This window comes from Oncorhynchus mykiss, chromosome 26 (assembly GCF_057628025.1).
Source record: "Oncorhynchus mykiss isolate SJ-2025 chromosome 26, ASM5762802v1, whole genome shotgun sequence".
Taxonomy (NCBI): domain Eukaryota; kingdom Metazoa; phylum Chordata; class Actinopteri; order Salmoniformes; family Salmonidae; genus Oncorhynchus; species Oncorhynchus mykiss.
This window is the reverse complement of record NC_143047.1, coordinates 13,505,474-13,520,385: the sequence shown is the minus strand read 5'-3', so window position 1 is coordinate 13,520,385 and position 14,912 is coordinate 13,505,474. Positions and strand designations below refer to the sequence as shown.

Below are 14,912 nucleotides of genomic sequence, written 5' to 3'. Positions count from 1 at the left end.
AATCTATGTTGGAAAATAGGAAACCACTAGACTCGTTTTTGGTCGGAGTCAGGGTTTTGGATGAATGCTACTTGGGAAATCCATTTAACGTTTCCAGGAAAATCTGGAATGTGTTGGAAGAAAGTGTGGAGTCGGGGAGAGTCACAAGAAGTGGTCTCATTTAGATGTTTTGTGTGTCTGTGGAGCAGAAGAAACGTGTGTTAAGACTCAAAAAGATATCGGAATGGAATGTTTCCCGCATGGATTTTCGTAGCAAGGAGCCTTTCAAGGGGGTTATTTCTGTGGTGGTGCAAACTAAAGGCAGAGGATATAACTGAATACATTGATGGAGTGGTTTGTGCAAGTCGATTGACTTGTATGGTGGACGGAGAAAATAAGTTAACTTCATCCATGCTACTGAGTCTCTCCCTTCTCATACAAAATTAGGTTTCATGAGATACCCTGTAAGAGCTTTTGTGCACAAGACCCTTCCGTGTCATACATGTAAAAATGTTTGGTCATGTGTCAAGTGCATGCAGAAGGGAAGAATATTGTATGCTAGATGAAGGAAAATGCTGCACCTGTCGATGTGTACATGCACCTGAATTCTTGGAGTGCCCTGTTGAAGGAGAATTTAGTTTATTTTATTTTTTACAGGGACAGTGCACATTAATCAACGTTTCAGTAGCAGTCCCTGGGCAAGTTATTAAAAACAATTACAATATAGACAATCATTGAGCAGTGAGCACACGCAGAGCAACATAAGACAAGCAAGACAGAGCAACATAGGACAAAAATCAGCAAGACCAAATTCATAAAAGCAATAAAGTGTTTCCACACCTCACAAGCTACAGACAACATGGAAAGCGGCAACACACAGCTAGGGACCATGTTCACAAATATGATTGACCTTTAGCCATGTCTTCAAGCATTTTGTGAGAGTGTGATATATGGTGCAGTGTATTCCAGACATGGGAAGCTATCACAGAGAAAAGCGGATTTACTAAAGGTGCTTTTCCTTAAGGGAACTATGCAGTCATGGAGTGTCCAGCGTATCACCTATCTGGAGGCGGTGAGAAAATGGGAAGGAACGAGTGGCGTGGAAGAAGCAATGGTAGTAGAGCCACCAATACCAGTGAAGTTTTTTCATCAACTGAGAGATCGTGAAATGCTGCATGTTAAAAAGGTGGACTTTGTATTATTTATCGCAATGGCCATAAACTGTACAGCACAAGCGGGGAAGAAAATTGTAATCATTGTGAATTCCGCTGAACGTTCCTGTCGGCGAACGTAGCCCTATCACAGGCCCCTGAGCCTGTGTAGGGATGTATTTTGTAGTGGACTGTGATTGAAGAAGTATGATGGTTTTGTATTTTAGATATTTTGTATGATATTGTTTTACCCCTTTTCCGGAATATATTTTTTTCGTTTTTTATTTAATACCCCGTCCAGCTGGTAACGGTAATGCACCATTAACATTGGATGCCAACCGCCGTTATACCTAATCGAAGGAGAACAAACTCCAACACAGTAGATGGCAGTGATGCGCGAACTAACCGTTGGGCTTTCCAAAGCAATGCTGTAGCCACAAACTGATGTTTGCGGAAGCGAGAGCTGTTGGCTAGGCTATATAGCCAAGTAATATTTGTAATAGGCGACACTCTTTTAATAATCTTCGAAAATGGCCCACAAAAGTGAAGATTTATTTGACTGTATTCTCATGGCGGACGACAGGTAGGCTAAATACTGCCTTGCTCTAGCTTATTTAGCATGACGCTGGTTTGTTTATAGTTAGCTAGAGTTGTAGTAATGCTCCGTGATTACCGTATGAGTTATATGATTTCAGGTTCCATGTAGAGGGGTACCGTGAGGGGTTCGGTGAAGGCACGCGACAAGGAATGATTGATGGTCGGAAACATGGGGCATCACATGGTGCCAAGCTTTCAATGGAGGCAAGTTGAGCATCACTCATGTCTAAATGGACGTCAAAAGTTGATATTTTTTGTTGTTGCATTTGAGCAAAACCTAATGATTTTCCTAACCTTAACCGAATTATCCTAACATGCCACGTTAATTATCCTAACCTACTGCGTAAGTTCTAACATACTACAAAAAGTCAATTCTGACAAGCTGTAAACCATCTAGTGAAAACTAGCTATTAAGAGGATAGTTTACGCAAATTTCATAATGACATATTCGTTTCCTTACCCTGTAGTAAGCAGTCTGTGTTGGTTTAGTTTCGCTGTTAATGTTACTGTTTCCACGTGCTAACGTTTTAGCATTTGTCACAAATCCCATTCGTCAGGTGACTGAGTTATTTTTCGCACATCATGTTCCAATCATCCAAAAGTATCTAAAATGGATTGTGAAGTTCAACAAAATCACTTAAGATGATTTGAAATTGTTGCGCAAAAATGTGGAAGACATGGAGAAGGTTCGGGACAAGTTTAGACAGATTGCTATCTCACTCAAACCACAAGTCAATTGTGTGAATAAGGTCTTAGAAACAAACAAATGTGCCTTAGACCACTGCACCACTCGGGAAGCTGACTAGGCACTTTTTAATAGCTAGTCAAAACCCCCAGGGCAGGCATGGAAAGCCAGTGTTGTTACAGCAGCTGATTTGTTACTCCAGCTAAAGTCATACATGGTTTTGTTACACGCACATTACATGTATAGGCTTACTGGTTTGTGAAAACAGATTCATTAAATAAGTGTGATTTTGTGTTTTACAACTAATTTCTCCCCAACTACAGATAACTTTCTAAACTCCACTCACCTATTTTTATAGGTTTCCTTCTATTATGGATTTGGAATCACTTGGAAATGCCTTCTTCAAAACAACACAGATGTGAAAGCCAGGTTTGACCTCTCATCTGCAGTAATAAAATGCCTATAGCTCATCTACTCATCAGTCACTTGTTCCTGTTGACTTTCATGCAAATAATATGATCTTCAGTTTGTCTATTTTTATGTTTCAGAAAAAGGCTGAAAGTTTTGGAATCTCTACTTGGGTTGATTCAGAAGTTCCCCCATGAAGAACCTCAATATGAACATCTCCAGGAAGACATGGAGAAGGTTCGGGCCAAGTTTAGACAGGTATCTCACTCAAACCACAAGTCAATTGTGTGAATAAGCTCTTGGAAACAAACATGGTTCACTCAAACGTTTTTCATTGTAAAGGTTCATGACCTTTAGATTATCCATGACCTAAACTGGCCACTGATTAGCAGTGTTTTTCATGCTCTTATTTTGACGTCTAAACTAATGTCTACTGAAAAACTAGGTACTGGTCTTTAGCTCCTCTTAATTTCTTTCACCTTTAGGTCTGCTCTCTGTTAAATGTGCCAACAGACTTCAGTGATTATGTGAAGTCTGGAGGTTCTGGAGGAATATCCTTCTGAAGGGAACTGGCAACTCTAAAGCCCACGGCTTGAGGATCTGAAGGGGGTTCCTTGAATGCAACCTTTCCTGTGAAGCATTGTGGCTTTGAAGACAAGATAGGAGAACAGTTGAGGAGGAGGAACCTGCAGGTGGCCCTGCCCTTATGTAAACAGGAGGTCCTGAATTGGTCTGTAGTGTAGTTAACTGACTTTTAATGGTGGAGCATAAAGTATGCTATCAGTTGGTATTATGAAGAATTGGTGTTTTCGAATGACAAAGGTTAGGATATCAATTGGTGGGGCATCAGTCTAGTTTTGAAATATGGAGTGCTACTGAGAACACAAAGTGAACAGGAAGTGCTACATAGGCCTAACTGGTGTTCTATAGTCCTTGATGTTTACTGCTTTGTCTGGGTGGTAAGAGAGAGCTGAGTTGCATCATATTATTTTGTAATTCTAATGATTCTAGATAAATGAGTGATTTTCTTTTTTTTTTATCTACACTTTGAAGAAGAAAAAGAAGGTTCCAAATGGAACCAATAAGGATTCTATCGCTTGCTTTATATATATGCCCCTAAATGTTCTATACAGAACCCCAATGAACAGTTTTTCTAATAGTGGTCAATTTTGAGTGACCTGGTTGAGAATGAGTGATTGCTTAAACTACTGGTTGATGTGAAATAATAATAAAAAGCTATTTATTTCAAGTACTTGTGAAGTATGTATGTATGTTAGCATATTCCAATACATTTGTTTCCTTTTCTATTCACACTTGCTAAAACATAAATGGTCACAAGGAGATGCATCATTTCAGTGGTTGAAATGATCAAGTAGTAGGTCATATGGACAGCCATAAACTTCAACATCCCCACCTTGTGGTCAATGAAAAATATCACACCCATGTTTTAGTGAGCTCCTCAGGCTGAGATAATGTGGAAGAGTAAGGAGATGGATCTCCTCCGTCAGCTATGGTGTATTAGTTTACAGGCATGAATTAAACTCAACATTATATGAAATAAGTGATCAAAACCACAATTCTTTACTATGCAATACAAACTGAGGTGGTATGTGTTTCTAAGTCACTTTTTTTTGTTTGTAAAAATGACTTTATATACAGTATGACAGGAGGGTGGATTCACCTGCCAGAGGCACAAAGCAATCACTGTCTGTTGGTTTTGTTTAACCAACTCCATCCCCATGAAATTCCACCACTGGGCCTTTCAGCCTCATTTCACTGGTGGTCAGCAGTCAGTTAATGTTCAGCCCCTTCTCCTGAGTCATGTGTGGGATTGGCCTCTATCTGTAACAATGGTATCAAGGGGCACCAGCGATGGCAGGGGCTGCGGAGCGCTTGTTTTTTTTCGTGGTCCCCCCTTTCTATTAGACAAAACCAGATGGGGAGGTGGGGGCCAGTGGCAGCTGGTTGATGCACTGTGCAGCAGCAGGTGAACACTGCCCCGAGGCACCTTCTGAGCGGGACAGATAAATCCCAAATGAACTGGAGGGAAGAAGGAACTGCCAGTGCACTGCTCATCTTTGTGCGGTCTGACCTGATTCGTAGTTACTTGTGTGTGTTTGAGTCCAATGCAAAAAGAACAGAGGGAGAGAGGGGGTATGCCAGTGAATGAAAGTTGTAGCTGCACTGTTTCTTTGATTCCTTGTGTTGGGCAAGCAGAGTGGATGGGGCCAAGGAAAGGGAGGAGGCAGAGAGGGATATGGGGGCACTGGAGGGTTTAGAGAATGTTCTGGAATTTCTGGAGCAGGTGGCGAGTGGTGACATGAAAAGAAGACGTGACAAATGCAACCGCCAGGCACTTCGAGGGGAAAAAGCCCCAAACTAAATTGTGGCATAGTGTTCCCCTGCCTTGGTGCCTCATATGCACTCCCCCCCCCCCCCCATTCCAGTCCTGGAGGCAGATGGCTATCTGAGCTCAGTTTTAACTGCTGTCTAGCCCATTATGCAGTATGTCTGAAGAATGCCAGTATATATTTTCATGCTTTTGTTTTTTGAACATTCAGTTACAATTAATCTTGGCACCCAGAATCAGCTACTCAGTTTAATATTTTAATGTTGATAGGTATCACGGTGGAAGTCAGGTGATTTCATAACTTTTTAAAAGACCTTGATGCATGATGTCACAAGCTGCTCTGCATCTGCATCACAGCTACAGACATGGGTAAAAAATGTTGAAAGGATACCACATTGAGGTAGCATGTCCTGACGAGTCCATCCCTGTACCCTTTGATGGCACTTGGGGAGCAATGTTGATCCTTCCTCTGAAACAGCAAGTGCTAAGATGTCAGAGGTTGAGGACACCGTATTAATGCGAACCTCAGATGCCCACAGGTTTATGTGAAATACTCAAGAGTTCCTTCAAAAATGCCCAGGGCCTTAGACCAGTGGGTACCATTTTTTCTTTAATCTGGCCCATCTGAAAGCCTTTGACATTTTATTGTGACCTACAGTACCCAACAATCAGTTGCTTTTACACTTAAGTAAAAATACGACTTAAGTCGTTTTCTGGGGGTATCTTTACTATTTATATTTTTGTTAACTAACTTTTATTTCACTACATTCCTAATGATAATAATGTACTTTTTACTCCATACATTTTCCCTGACACCCAAAAGTCCTCATTACATTTTGATAGGAAAATGGTCCAATTCACACACTTATCAAGATAACATTCCTAGTCTTCCCTACTGCCTGTGGTCTGGCAGACTCACTGAACACAAATGCGTCGCTTGCAAATGATGTCTGAGTGTTGGAGTGTGGCCCTGGCTATCCGTCAATCACTTGTATTTATATAAGGTGGGGTCATCAATGAGACCAGGGTCTCATTTGCAAGGGAGCCCAGTGAACATGTGAAAAGTGTTATTGAAATGTACTATTTTTAAATTGTATATAACTGCCTTAATGTTGCTGGACCCCAGGAAAAGTAGCAGCTAATGGGGATCCTTAATAAATACAAAACATGAACATACAATAAATAATATCAATACAATAAATATTATAAGATTAATCAAAACAATCACAACTCTCACATATCACCTCCCTTAAACTCAATCTAAGCTGTCCAGTGGAGACAAGCAAGTCTAATTTCAAGGTGGCCTGATGGGTACTTGCGGGACAAGCCAGTCCAGAAAGCGGGTCTGAAAATTGCTGGATCTCCAGTTAATACATGAGCTGAGGTTGTTGCGGAGTGTCTGAAGAACAACTTTATATACAAAAAGTAGCCAGTGCTGGATCCTTCTTGTAGTCAGGGACTCCCAGCCTTATGTAGTGATGTGTACGAACATTTCCCCAGTGATAAAATGCAGCGCTGATAATTAGCAAAAGAGCTGATCTGATTGGTCAGATATGGATGTAAAAAGTTTACAATATAATCAACAACAGGTTAAAACTAGGGCTAGTGTTAAGGCTAGGGTTAATAAATCATTAGTAAAACAGTTATAACCCAGGGTTAGATTAGGCATTTTAGGATAGTTGTTTTGGTGCTTGTTAATTAAATAGTGAGCATTATGGCTGCAGTTGTATTAATCCTTTAGTTTACAAATGCTATAAGATGCATTTTGTGGCATGATGTTCAGAGAGAGAGAGAGAGAGAGATGTCTATGTGCCAGCAGGGATTTGGTGCCGCATTGTCTTATGTGCTGAAACCCTTTATCCACTGTTTGTCCAGGGCTGTGGGAAAGGATTAGGATTTCACACCTTTTTCTTTACAGAAAACCCCGATCAAAGGAGTTCCTTGCATAATAAATCAATGAGTGCTGTCACACACTCATGCTTTGACCAATAGCATGGGTAATCATTAGTCCCACAAAGTATTTCAACTTTAGATTTTGGAAAATGTCCTTAATATCATTATGTATGTCAATGTTGCTTTTTTGGAAAACAATTCAGTCACTGTCAGTAATCTATAACTTCCTATTCAAAATGGATGATTACTGATCATAACTGATGTGTGGTTATGTATGGAATACAATAACTTTGTTTTAGAAAGAAATATGTATCATGTGACATTGTAAAAGACAAACATTTTTTTTTTCCCATCAAGGAGACAAAACAGGATGTATTTAATCCACTTAATTCTGGTTTAGTTTGATGTTAATCATGTTTATAGAATGAATCTGCAAGTAAAGTTGTGCATTTCAGACCAGCGACTGTTTCACAAAACAGACATAAAGCAGAAATTTCAGAATCTTTGCTTTATTTTCTTGGACCCCAGATGACCTTTGACCCATTGCAATGAACACAGATCCTGAAACAACAGTTCAGTAAGAGGGGCGACCTACCCGACTATCATTAACAATAGAAGCAATGGTAAAAAGCTGACCATTTTAGCTTTTGGGGGGGGGGGGGGGGCACCGTAGCACATTTTGTTTGGACAAAGATTTTTTATTTTTATTACTAACAGCTTTTATAATGACATAAATATGTAATGTCATCTCACAGGGGCATCAACATGTTTTTTTTTTCTCCATTTGAGGTAACGAGTATTTCTTACACTAGACAGAAAAACAATAATTCCATCCTGGGTCCTGTGTTAGCGAGTAGAAATTTGAGCAGCAACATCATTTGTCAAATACTAGGCCTTACCTCACATCTACAACCAGAACATATAGCAGCATCATGTCTATGGCTAAGTGAACCACTGTTGGCTCTCACACTCATTAACTCTGATTGAAGGATGTCTGGGTCAAATGGAAGTGTGCCAACAATATCAGTAGCCCATTATTTTGGCTTCAATGTACCAGTAGCGGTTCAGTTAAGAAAAAAAAACTGCAGTGTTACAAGATTTAAATCTATTTACCATTTATTGTGCAGTTGACATAAATATGCTATGCTTCTTGCGAGGACAAGATATCTAGAATAGCATGAACTGAACTGTGTGGAATAACGGCATGATGATTTGAAAGTAATTCTATGGCTTGGTATTTAACAAACTCAAATAAACTCATTACGGGCTTGAACTCGAGCAAATGTTTTATAAATATAAAATAGGAGGGCCTTCAGGAGCCTAAAGGGGATAAAGACTCTTTCAATGAGACAGCTTAACACTCAAAAGAGTTATACAATCCAGATTACTTGCTCACATCAGGACCCATTTGGGTAATGATCAATGCATTAACATTAGCAGTTTAAACAGGACTGTCAGCCACTGAACAAACTAGTAAAAAAATAAAAAAATAGATTAAAGATAAGTCTTGACTGTAATATGAGGTATTGTTGATAAAAACCATGTCTATTGTCTCATTTTTACTGTTTTTGGAATAGCACTGAAATCAAAGTAAAAACTGATGACAACTACAAAAACAAAGATGTCCATTTTCTCATAGAAAATTAGACCTATCACATGGCAGTATATCGACATTTATATGTATATTTAAAAAAAATAGCAGCAAACAATAGGAGAAAAAGCAGTTTTTTTCTTGTTGTTTTTCATTTTGTTGTACACTTTGCTGGGAATTCTTCCATAGCAGCTCAAAAGGAGGAGTGTGCTCTTCCGTTATCCTGTTTTCTCATCTTTTTCTCAATGTACAGTCAAACACCTTAATTCAGCAAGTCAACTAAAACCTGCCGTCACCCTTTTTGCCTCCCTTTTTCCCCCACTCCCACTTTTCAACGTTACCCTTCCCTCTTATCTTAGGCAAGCAAACAAAAACATAGCCTAAGTCTTCAGGTTTGTGCAAAATCATCTCTAAACCAAAACAATGTTTTTGTATTTTTATCCCCTCAACTACACATATTCTAAACAGCATTTTAACTATGGTGTTTTCTTTCAGTTTTGCATTGAGAAAACACTGTCATACATGATTTGTAGGGCAGGCATGTGTTAAGCACTATGGTAAATAGTTGTGTACAAAATGTTACATAGAGACAGACTTTGGCATCCTGTTTCTACTCTGTACTGGCTCCAATAGGAAAATCTGCAATAATAAACAACCTAAATCTTTGTTTTAGCTTTCAAGTTTGATACTTTAGTGTTTCAAATGCTCTTGATTCCATTCAAGCGATGGGATACAGGATGCTGAAACATGCCACACCCAATGCTCGTCTCACTCTAGACCCCTCCTGTAAGAACTGTGGCATAACAATCTCCAAAATAATACCCGTCTACATCAAGGGCACACAGGATCGCTGCTGGGCTGCGTTGACTTGTACCCAAAATTGTAACACACATAACACCATAGTTAAAAAGAGACCTGCTCCACTCCATTCCATTTTTTTTTCAATGTGATTTTTTATGAGTCAGAAAAAAACTGACTAAAAGTGCTTTTAAAAAATGGAATGGTATTAGAAAGATATAACCACAAAAAAATTCAACTGTGGATTGCATGGTAAAGGTTTGCAATTAATGCTAGGTTTTAGTTTATCATGTCATAGCTGTTGAAATATGTACATTTGTGGCAATAAGTCAAATCAACAGCCAAACAATGCTGGTTCATTCAATTTACTCCTAATTGAATATAAAGTAAATGTCCTTATATTGAATGAACTTATTTGCCAAACTTCAGCACCAGCAATCCACAATCATCTAAACAATAAAAACAGAGCAATATATACTAAAAGTATACTGTTGAGTTATACAACCCAGTTAAAAAGAGAAGAGGCCAAAACTAGGGGCTCAAAATTTCTTTAGAAGTCTAGACAATATAATAAAGTGACTAAACGCATAAGCAAGCAGGGATACACAGATGCCTAGATGCAAAAAAACAAAAATGGGAACTTTGATGGCAAGCAAAATGCCTATTAGAGAACAAAAATGCCCCTTCTCTTTAATAAATGAATTTATACTTCAAATAAAAACCTAGACAAAGACAGACTAAAAATACCTACTTGTTATTTTGAATGTTTTAAGTAAGCATGTAAAGTCAGTCTATGGTATTTAAAAATCCTAGTTCAACATTGGGTGGTAACAATGTATATTTCTGTGGCTTAATCTTGCACATAAACTATAAATGTTTTTGTTTCATCAATATAGTTGTGTATCTTCCTATCATCCTTGTCTAGGTCTTGAGCTGGACAGGATGGGAGAGTGAGAGGGAATATGACTGGTGGTCTCAGAAAAGTGAGGTGTTCAGTCCTTTCTTGACAGCCCTGGCTGAGGGCGGCCACACGTCACTGGGAGGCCATACAGGCCGGGGCACCGTAACAGGTGTGGCACAAAAGCATTTGCCAGAGGGTGTTCAGAGGGTGACGACTCAAGGGTGCGCTGGTGTCCTCTTTTCCCAGATGGCCTCTTAGTAAGGCCAGAGCCTCAAAGATATTTCCCAAAAAATGCAGAGGATGCCACTCAAATGTTAATGTCCCTCACATCTGTAGGGGTGCAGGACAGGTCCACATCCTCATCTACCATTTTTGTTTCTGTGGAGACATTATGTTGCTGTGCCTGTCTCAGACTAGACTCAAGCAGAGACTCAATCTGTTCCTGACACGACCTCAGGCAGTCCTGTGAGGAGAGAGAGATACTGTCAGCATAAGGAAGCAAAATATCTGAAAGACAATAGTAGCGAAAGGGTTTGTGACAAATAGTCAATGCAAGCATGTGTGTGGTGCAATGTAAAGGCCTGGGGGAGCTGTGTTTGACGTACCGGGTCACTCCTGATGACTTGGGACAGAAAGTTGGTTAGGTTCTGGGATGACAGTGCACCGTCTTTGCTCTTTAGGTACAGCCCCTGGACCGCTGCTGCCACACTGCCCGCTGCGATCATAGAGGGAGGGTTGGCGATGAATTTGACATCTACGGTGAAGGCAAAAGAAAGAGACGGTAAGTACCTCTGTCCTAAAGCAAAACATCTGAAACAGATCACTGACTAAATAGTACACCTGAGCTTTCAATAAGATTCATGTGGAGGTTATGTGAGGGTGGCCATTCTAGGCTGTGGCATAATGATGTAGGGGACAATGGATATCCTGTTGCTCCTTTCCACTCACAATATCCTGAATGTGCCTTATTTCATGACCAGCCACTGACAGGACACCGGTGCGCATGCACACACTTCCAAAAACAATAAATCTAACTCATGAACAAAATAGAACAGGTACAAAAGTACTTCCAGCACACGCATTCAATGGGTACACCACGTAAAACTTTTTCCAAGAAGGAAATACCACTCTCCTTCCTACCCATTTCCCTCATATAAATTATAGTTTTAATCCCCACTGAGCTCGTCTCCTCTAAAGAGGTTAGCATCCCATTTCCTACTCGAGTGCATGAAAGGTGACCATGAATCTAGAGTGGACAGTGTCCATCCCCCATCCGTCCCCCCACGCATGCAGTAGATATATTTTCACAAATAAATGCATCGACAGCACAACCGGTTTCATTTCCACAATAGCCCTAAAACATACCCCAGTAACAACAGATTCAAAATCTATTGAGCAAACCCTGACTTTGGGGAGAAACAACAAAGCGATGTGAGAAGCAAACCCATAATCACATAAAACTGATCTGGTGAAAAAGAGATCACCGACTCCATTCCAGTATCTCCTCTACTTATCCACACTACACAGTGACTGAGACACCACCCCCCCCCCCCCCCCCCCCATAAAACATGTTAGGCCTCGTACACTCAAACATTCCTGCACCAGAGCCCATACCCCCAACCGTTTACATTGACCATTGGCCACCTGGGTCCTTCAAGGAGGAAGAGTTATCCTGACAAGTGGGAAAAGAATGCAGACAAAATCTAACACATATATTAGCCATTGGTCCCTGAAAAATTGGTTATGGAACAGTGACAGGAAACAGGTGGTTCATTCCTACCTGTTGCACAGAGAGCCACGAATGTCTGGGCATGCTTGCGCAGAATCTGCTTCGTGTTCTGATGGACTGGTAGCTTGGAGAGGAAATGGTCTATGAAATCGTGCGGTGTTACTGATGCTAGATCCCATTTCAACTTGTTTAGAGTCAGTAGTTCCATTTGCTACAAAAAAAAGACAGATGTGCGCAATGAGACAATCGAACTTCACAAGTGGCTTCACATAATTTGTTCTATGTTATCCACTAGAGGGAGATATCGCACTCCTCGTGTCATTGCGCTACACTGGCCTAACCGCTTTAGGCTACCTTTTGAAATGTATAAGAAACCAAACGTTCTTTGATGCAAACTTTCTTTCAAATTAACAACAAAAATGATGCAATAATGATTTAGATCCAGTCAAAGAGAAACTAAGACAAGCAGTATCTATAGGCCTATATTATGGAAATGCTAATTACAATTGTCTGGCCGGTATTAAATGGATTATAACTACAGCCATATACAGAGTGTCTATTTAGAAGATTGACATTGCTCATTTACCAATAGATCGCTGGGCCGGATGGAGTTGTCGGTGTAAATGCACAACTTCTCTGCAGTTAAAGGGACCGTTTCCTTCATCTTTGAGGCCAAAAACATGCAAGTAGCTCCCAGGAGTTGTAATCTGGTTTTATTCGTGAGCTCCACAGACAAAAATCTATCCAAGTAGTTCATAGCCAGGGGAAAAACCTCCTCCTCGCATTTCTGTTCCTCGCAGACCTAGAAGTGAAAACAGCAATTTAGCCTATAGCCTCAAATTACAATAGCCTATAATATAGGCCTATAAGTGCATTCAGGTCGATTGTATATACCAATAAATAGGCCTGTCCATAGGTGAAAACGAAATACTGTAATGACAACACATTTATTGAATTATCCTTCTATTCCTTAAGGCTGTCCTTAAAACAATAGCTATGGCTTAATTATAGGCTTCAGGTGGCGCAAAGTAGGCTATAGTCTGCCAATGCAATGAACATAAAATCATGTATTTCGAAAAGCTGAAAGTTCCTTAGGCCTAATTAAAACGGAAATTTAAATAGTTGAGAATTTCGTCTGTTTTCAGTCGCTTCTTGGAAAGACACAAAGGTGGCGTCAATGCAACTTTCCCCTTAAATTTCTAGTTCGTCATCTTTTCAAAAAAGAATCAAAAATATGTAAAAATTGTCCCTGTTTGTCAAATTAGCATGTAAATGATCCTTATGGTATACCTTATCGGATAGTTTCATGAAATGTCGAATTTTCATAGTAAACCTATGAAAACAATTGCATTTACAAGTCAACGCTCTTTCTCGTGGAGCGTGCGACATTTAGATCTTGTGCTGACTCAATTTCTGAAATTAATAATAAATGTATGTCGACATAAGACTCAATCTCTAACTACATGTAAATGTTGATTCATCGATATAGTATCATAGCCGACCATCTAAAATGCATTCTTATTGACATTTTTTGTGAAAACGATCATGTCTCCAGAGCGACCTTCATAAACTGCAGCAACAGCAGCCTGATCAGTAACCGAAACAAAACTTTACGGTTTTATATAATCATTTTTCGCTATCCATGCGACAGGATTACACATGCATACCCAAGATATACTTTTCGACTTGCTGATTCAGTTACTGTCATAGCTGACATTATTAAATATTTTTAATTATATTAAAAACCTACGCATACGACAACAAAGATGGCGCATAATACTGGCAAGAGTAAGACTGCATACGTGTACATTGCTATTAATTTTGGGGGGGGGAAATTACATCTAAATACAAAATTACCTTAAATAAGTCTCCGACAAAAGAAAATAATCGAGCAGCTACATTGCGAGTGTTGTAATTACTGAACACACACGATACCTGTGAAATAGCCTAATAGGCTACAACAGTGTTCCAAATCTATTTTAGCCTACTTGGACAACCGTACACAAATGAAACATTAGCCTACTATATGTCAGTAAGTTTACATAATATGAATGATCATGCTTGGAATAAACGTACGATGCATAAAACGATCAATTCAATACATTGCGTCCAAAGGGCATGGTTAGTGTCTGGACAAACTTTTCAGCAATACATTTAGACATCATAAATATACACACCTCTAACATCCATGTAGCCACAATTTTCCTCATTTTAGGTATTATTTCTTTCTGGACACACTTGAAGTAATTCGGAGACGGAAGGTAATTTTCCTCTGCTTTGAGCATTGTCTGTAGAACTCGGTCATTTAGTAAGTTGGCGTCTTGGTAAGCTCTTCTGATGGTTTCCACTTCACAGCACAGCAGCTGGTGTTCCATATCTTTTGCGGTAGTAGCTTGCGTTTTCTGAGCTGAATAAATAATCAAAAGAGGTGCTTCTTGTTAGGAGTGAGTGAGGCTCCGTGGATGCTGCTTGCTGTTCCTACAATGTAGCCCTCTGAGAGCTCCAACTCTTCACGCTTCTAGACAAAACTCTCCTTCAGAGGGCTATGCGATGACGTTAACTGTTGTTAAGGGCTGGATCAAAGCAATAGCGAGTCTGAGAGAGCCGAGCTAAGGAGTCTATAGCGAGAGGAGGATGACTCTAAAGAACTACCCCTCTAAAGTTCCAAGTCCTTCCAATCGCTGCTGAACCACTCCTATAGGTATGGAAATGGGAGGTCCCAGTATTCTGGGTGGCGTAGCCTATACAGCCGAGGGGAGTCAGGAGGGGGTGAAGAGAACGGACGCTGAGTGGTGGGGGTTTGAGGGCGGAGGGATGTAAAGGCTAGTGT

General features: G+C 40.0%; 2 protein-coding genes across 3 annotated transcripts; one reads left to right on the top strand and one right to left on the bottom strand.

Annotated features, from left to right (window-relative positions):
- The first annotated feature begins 1,237 nt into the window (after positions 1–1,237).
- lto1 (LTO1 maturation factor of ABCE1) lies at positions 1,238–4,069 on the top strand. 2 transcript variants are annotated; one of them, XM_021585992.3, is made up of 5 exons: positions 1,238–1,713; positions 1,826–1,931; positions 2,771–2,841; positions 2,961–3,078; positions 3,334–4,069. In XM_021585992.3, the coding sequence occupies exons 1-5, from the start codon at positions 1,661–1,663 to the stop codon at positions 3,349–3,351; spliced, it is 366 nt and encodes a 121-aa protein (XP_021441667.1). In that variant the 5' UTR covers positions 1,238–1,660; the 3' UTR covers positions 3,352–4,069. The 2 variants fall into 2 exon arrangements, with proteins under 2 accessions (XP_021441667.1, XP_021441666.1); XM_021585991.3 differs by having other exon boundaries at positions 1,541–1,713; positions 3,306–4,069.
- A 3,487-nt stretch (positions 4,070–7,556) lies between these two features.
- LOC110506401 (G1/S-specific cyclin-D1) lies at positions 7,557–14,876 on the bottom strand. Its single transcript, XM_021585990.3, has 5 exons — positions 14,260–14,876; positions 12,669–12,884; positions 12,134–12,293; positions 10,959–11,107; positions 7,557–10,816 (listed from the first exon to the last, which is right to left on the bottom strand). Exons 1-5 carry the CDS (start codon positions 14,455–14,457, stop codon positions 10,661–10,663), a joined length of 879 nt encoding a protein of 292 aa, XP_021441665.1. The 5' UTR covers positions 14,458–14,876; the 3' UTR covers positions 7,557–10,660.
- Between the last annotated feature and the right edge of the window lie 36 nt (positions 14,877–14,912).

Excerpts from the sequence above, each read along its gene's own strand:
- lto1 (XM_021585991.3), top strand. The coding sequence starts at position 1,661 with ATGGCCCACAAAAGTGAAGATTTATTTGACTGTATTCTCATGGCGGAC. Across the intron at positions 1,714-1,825 it reads ATTCTCATGGCGGACGACAG|GTTCCATGTAGAGGGGTACC; the intron begins GTAGGCTAAATA and ends ATATGATTTCAG. Across the intron at positions 3,079-3,305 it reads TTCGGGCCAAGTTTAGACAG|GTCTGCTCTCTGTTAAATGT; the intron begins GTATCTCACTCA and ends TTTCACCTTTAG.
- LOC110506401 (XM_021585990.3), bottom strand. The coding sequence starts at position 14,457 with ATGGAACACCAGCTGCTGTGCTGTGAAGTGGAAACCATCAGAAGAGCT. Across the intron at positions 12,294-12,668 it reads TCCGGCCCAGCGATCTATTG|CAAATGGAACTACTGACTCT; the intron begins GTAAATGAGCAA and ends TTTTTTTTGTAG. Across the intron at positions 10,817-10,958 it reads AAGTCATCAGGAGTGACCCG|GACTGCCTGAGGTCGTGTCA; the intron begins GTACGTCAAACA and ends CTCTCCTCACAG.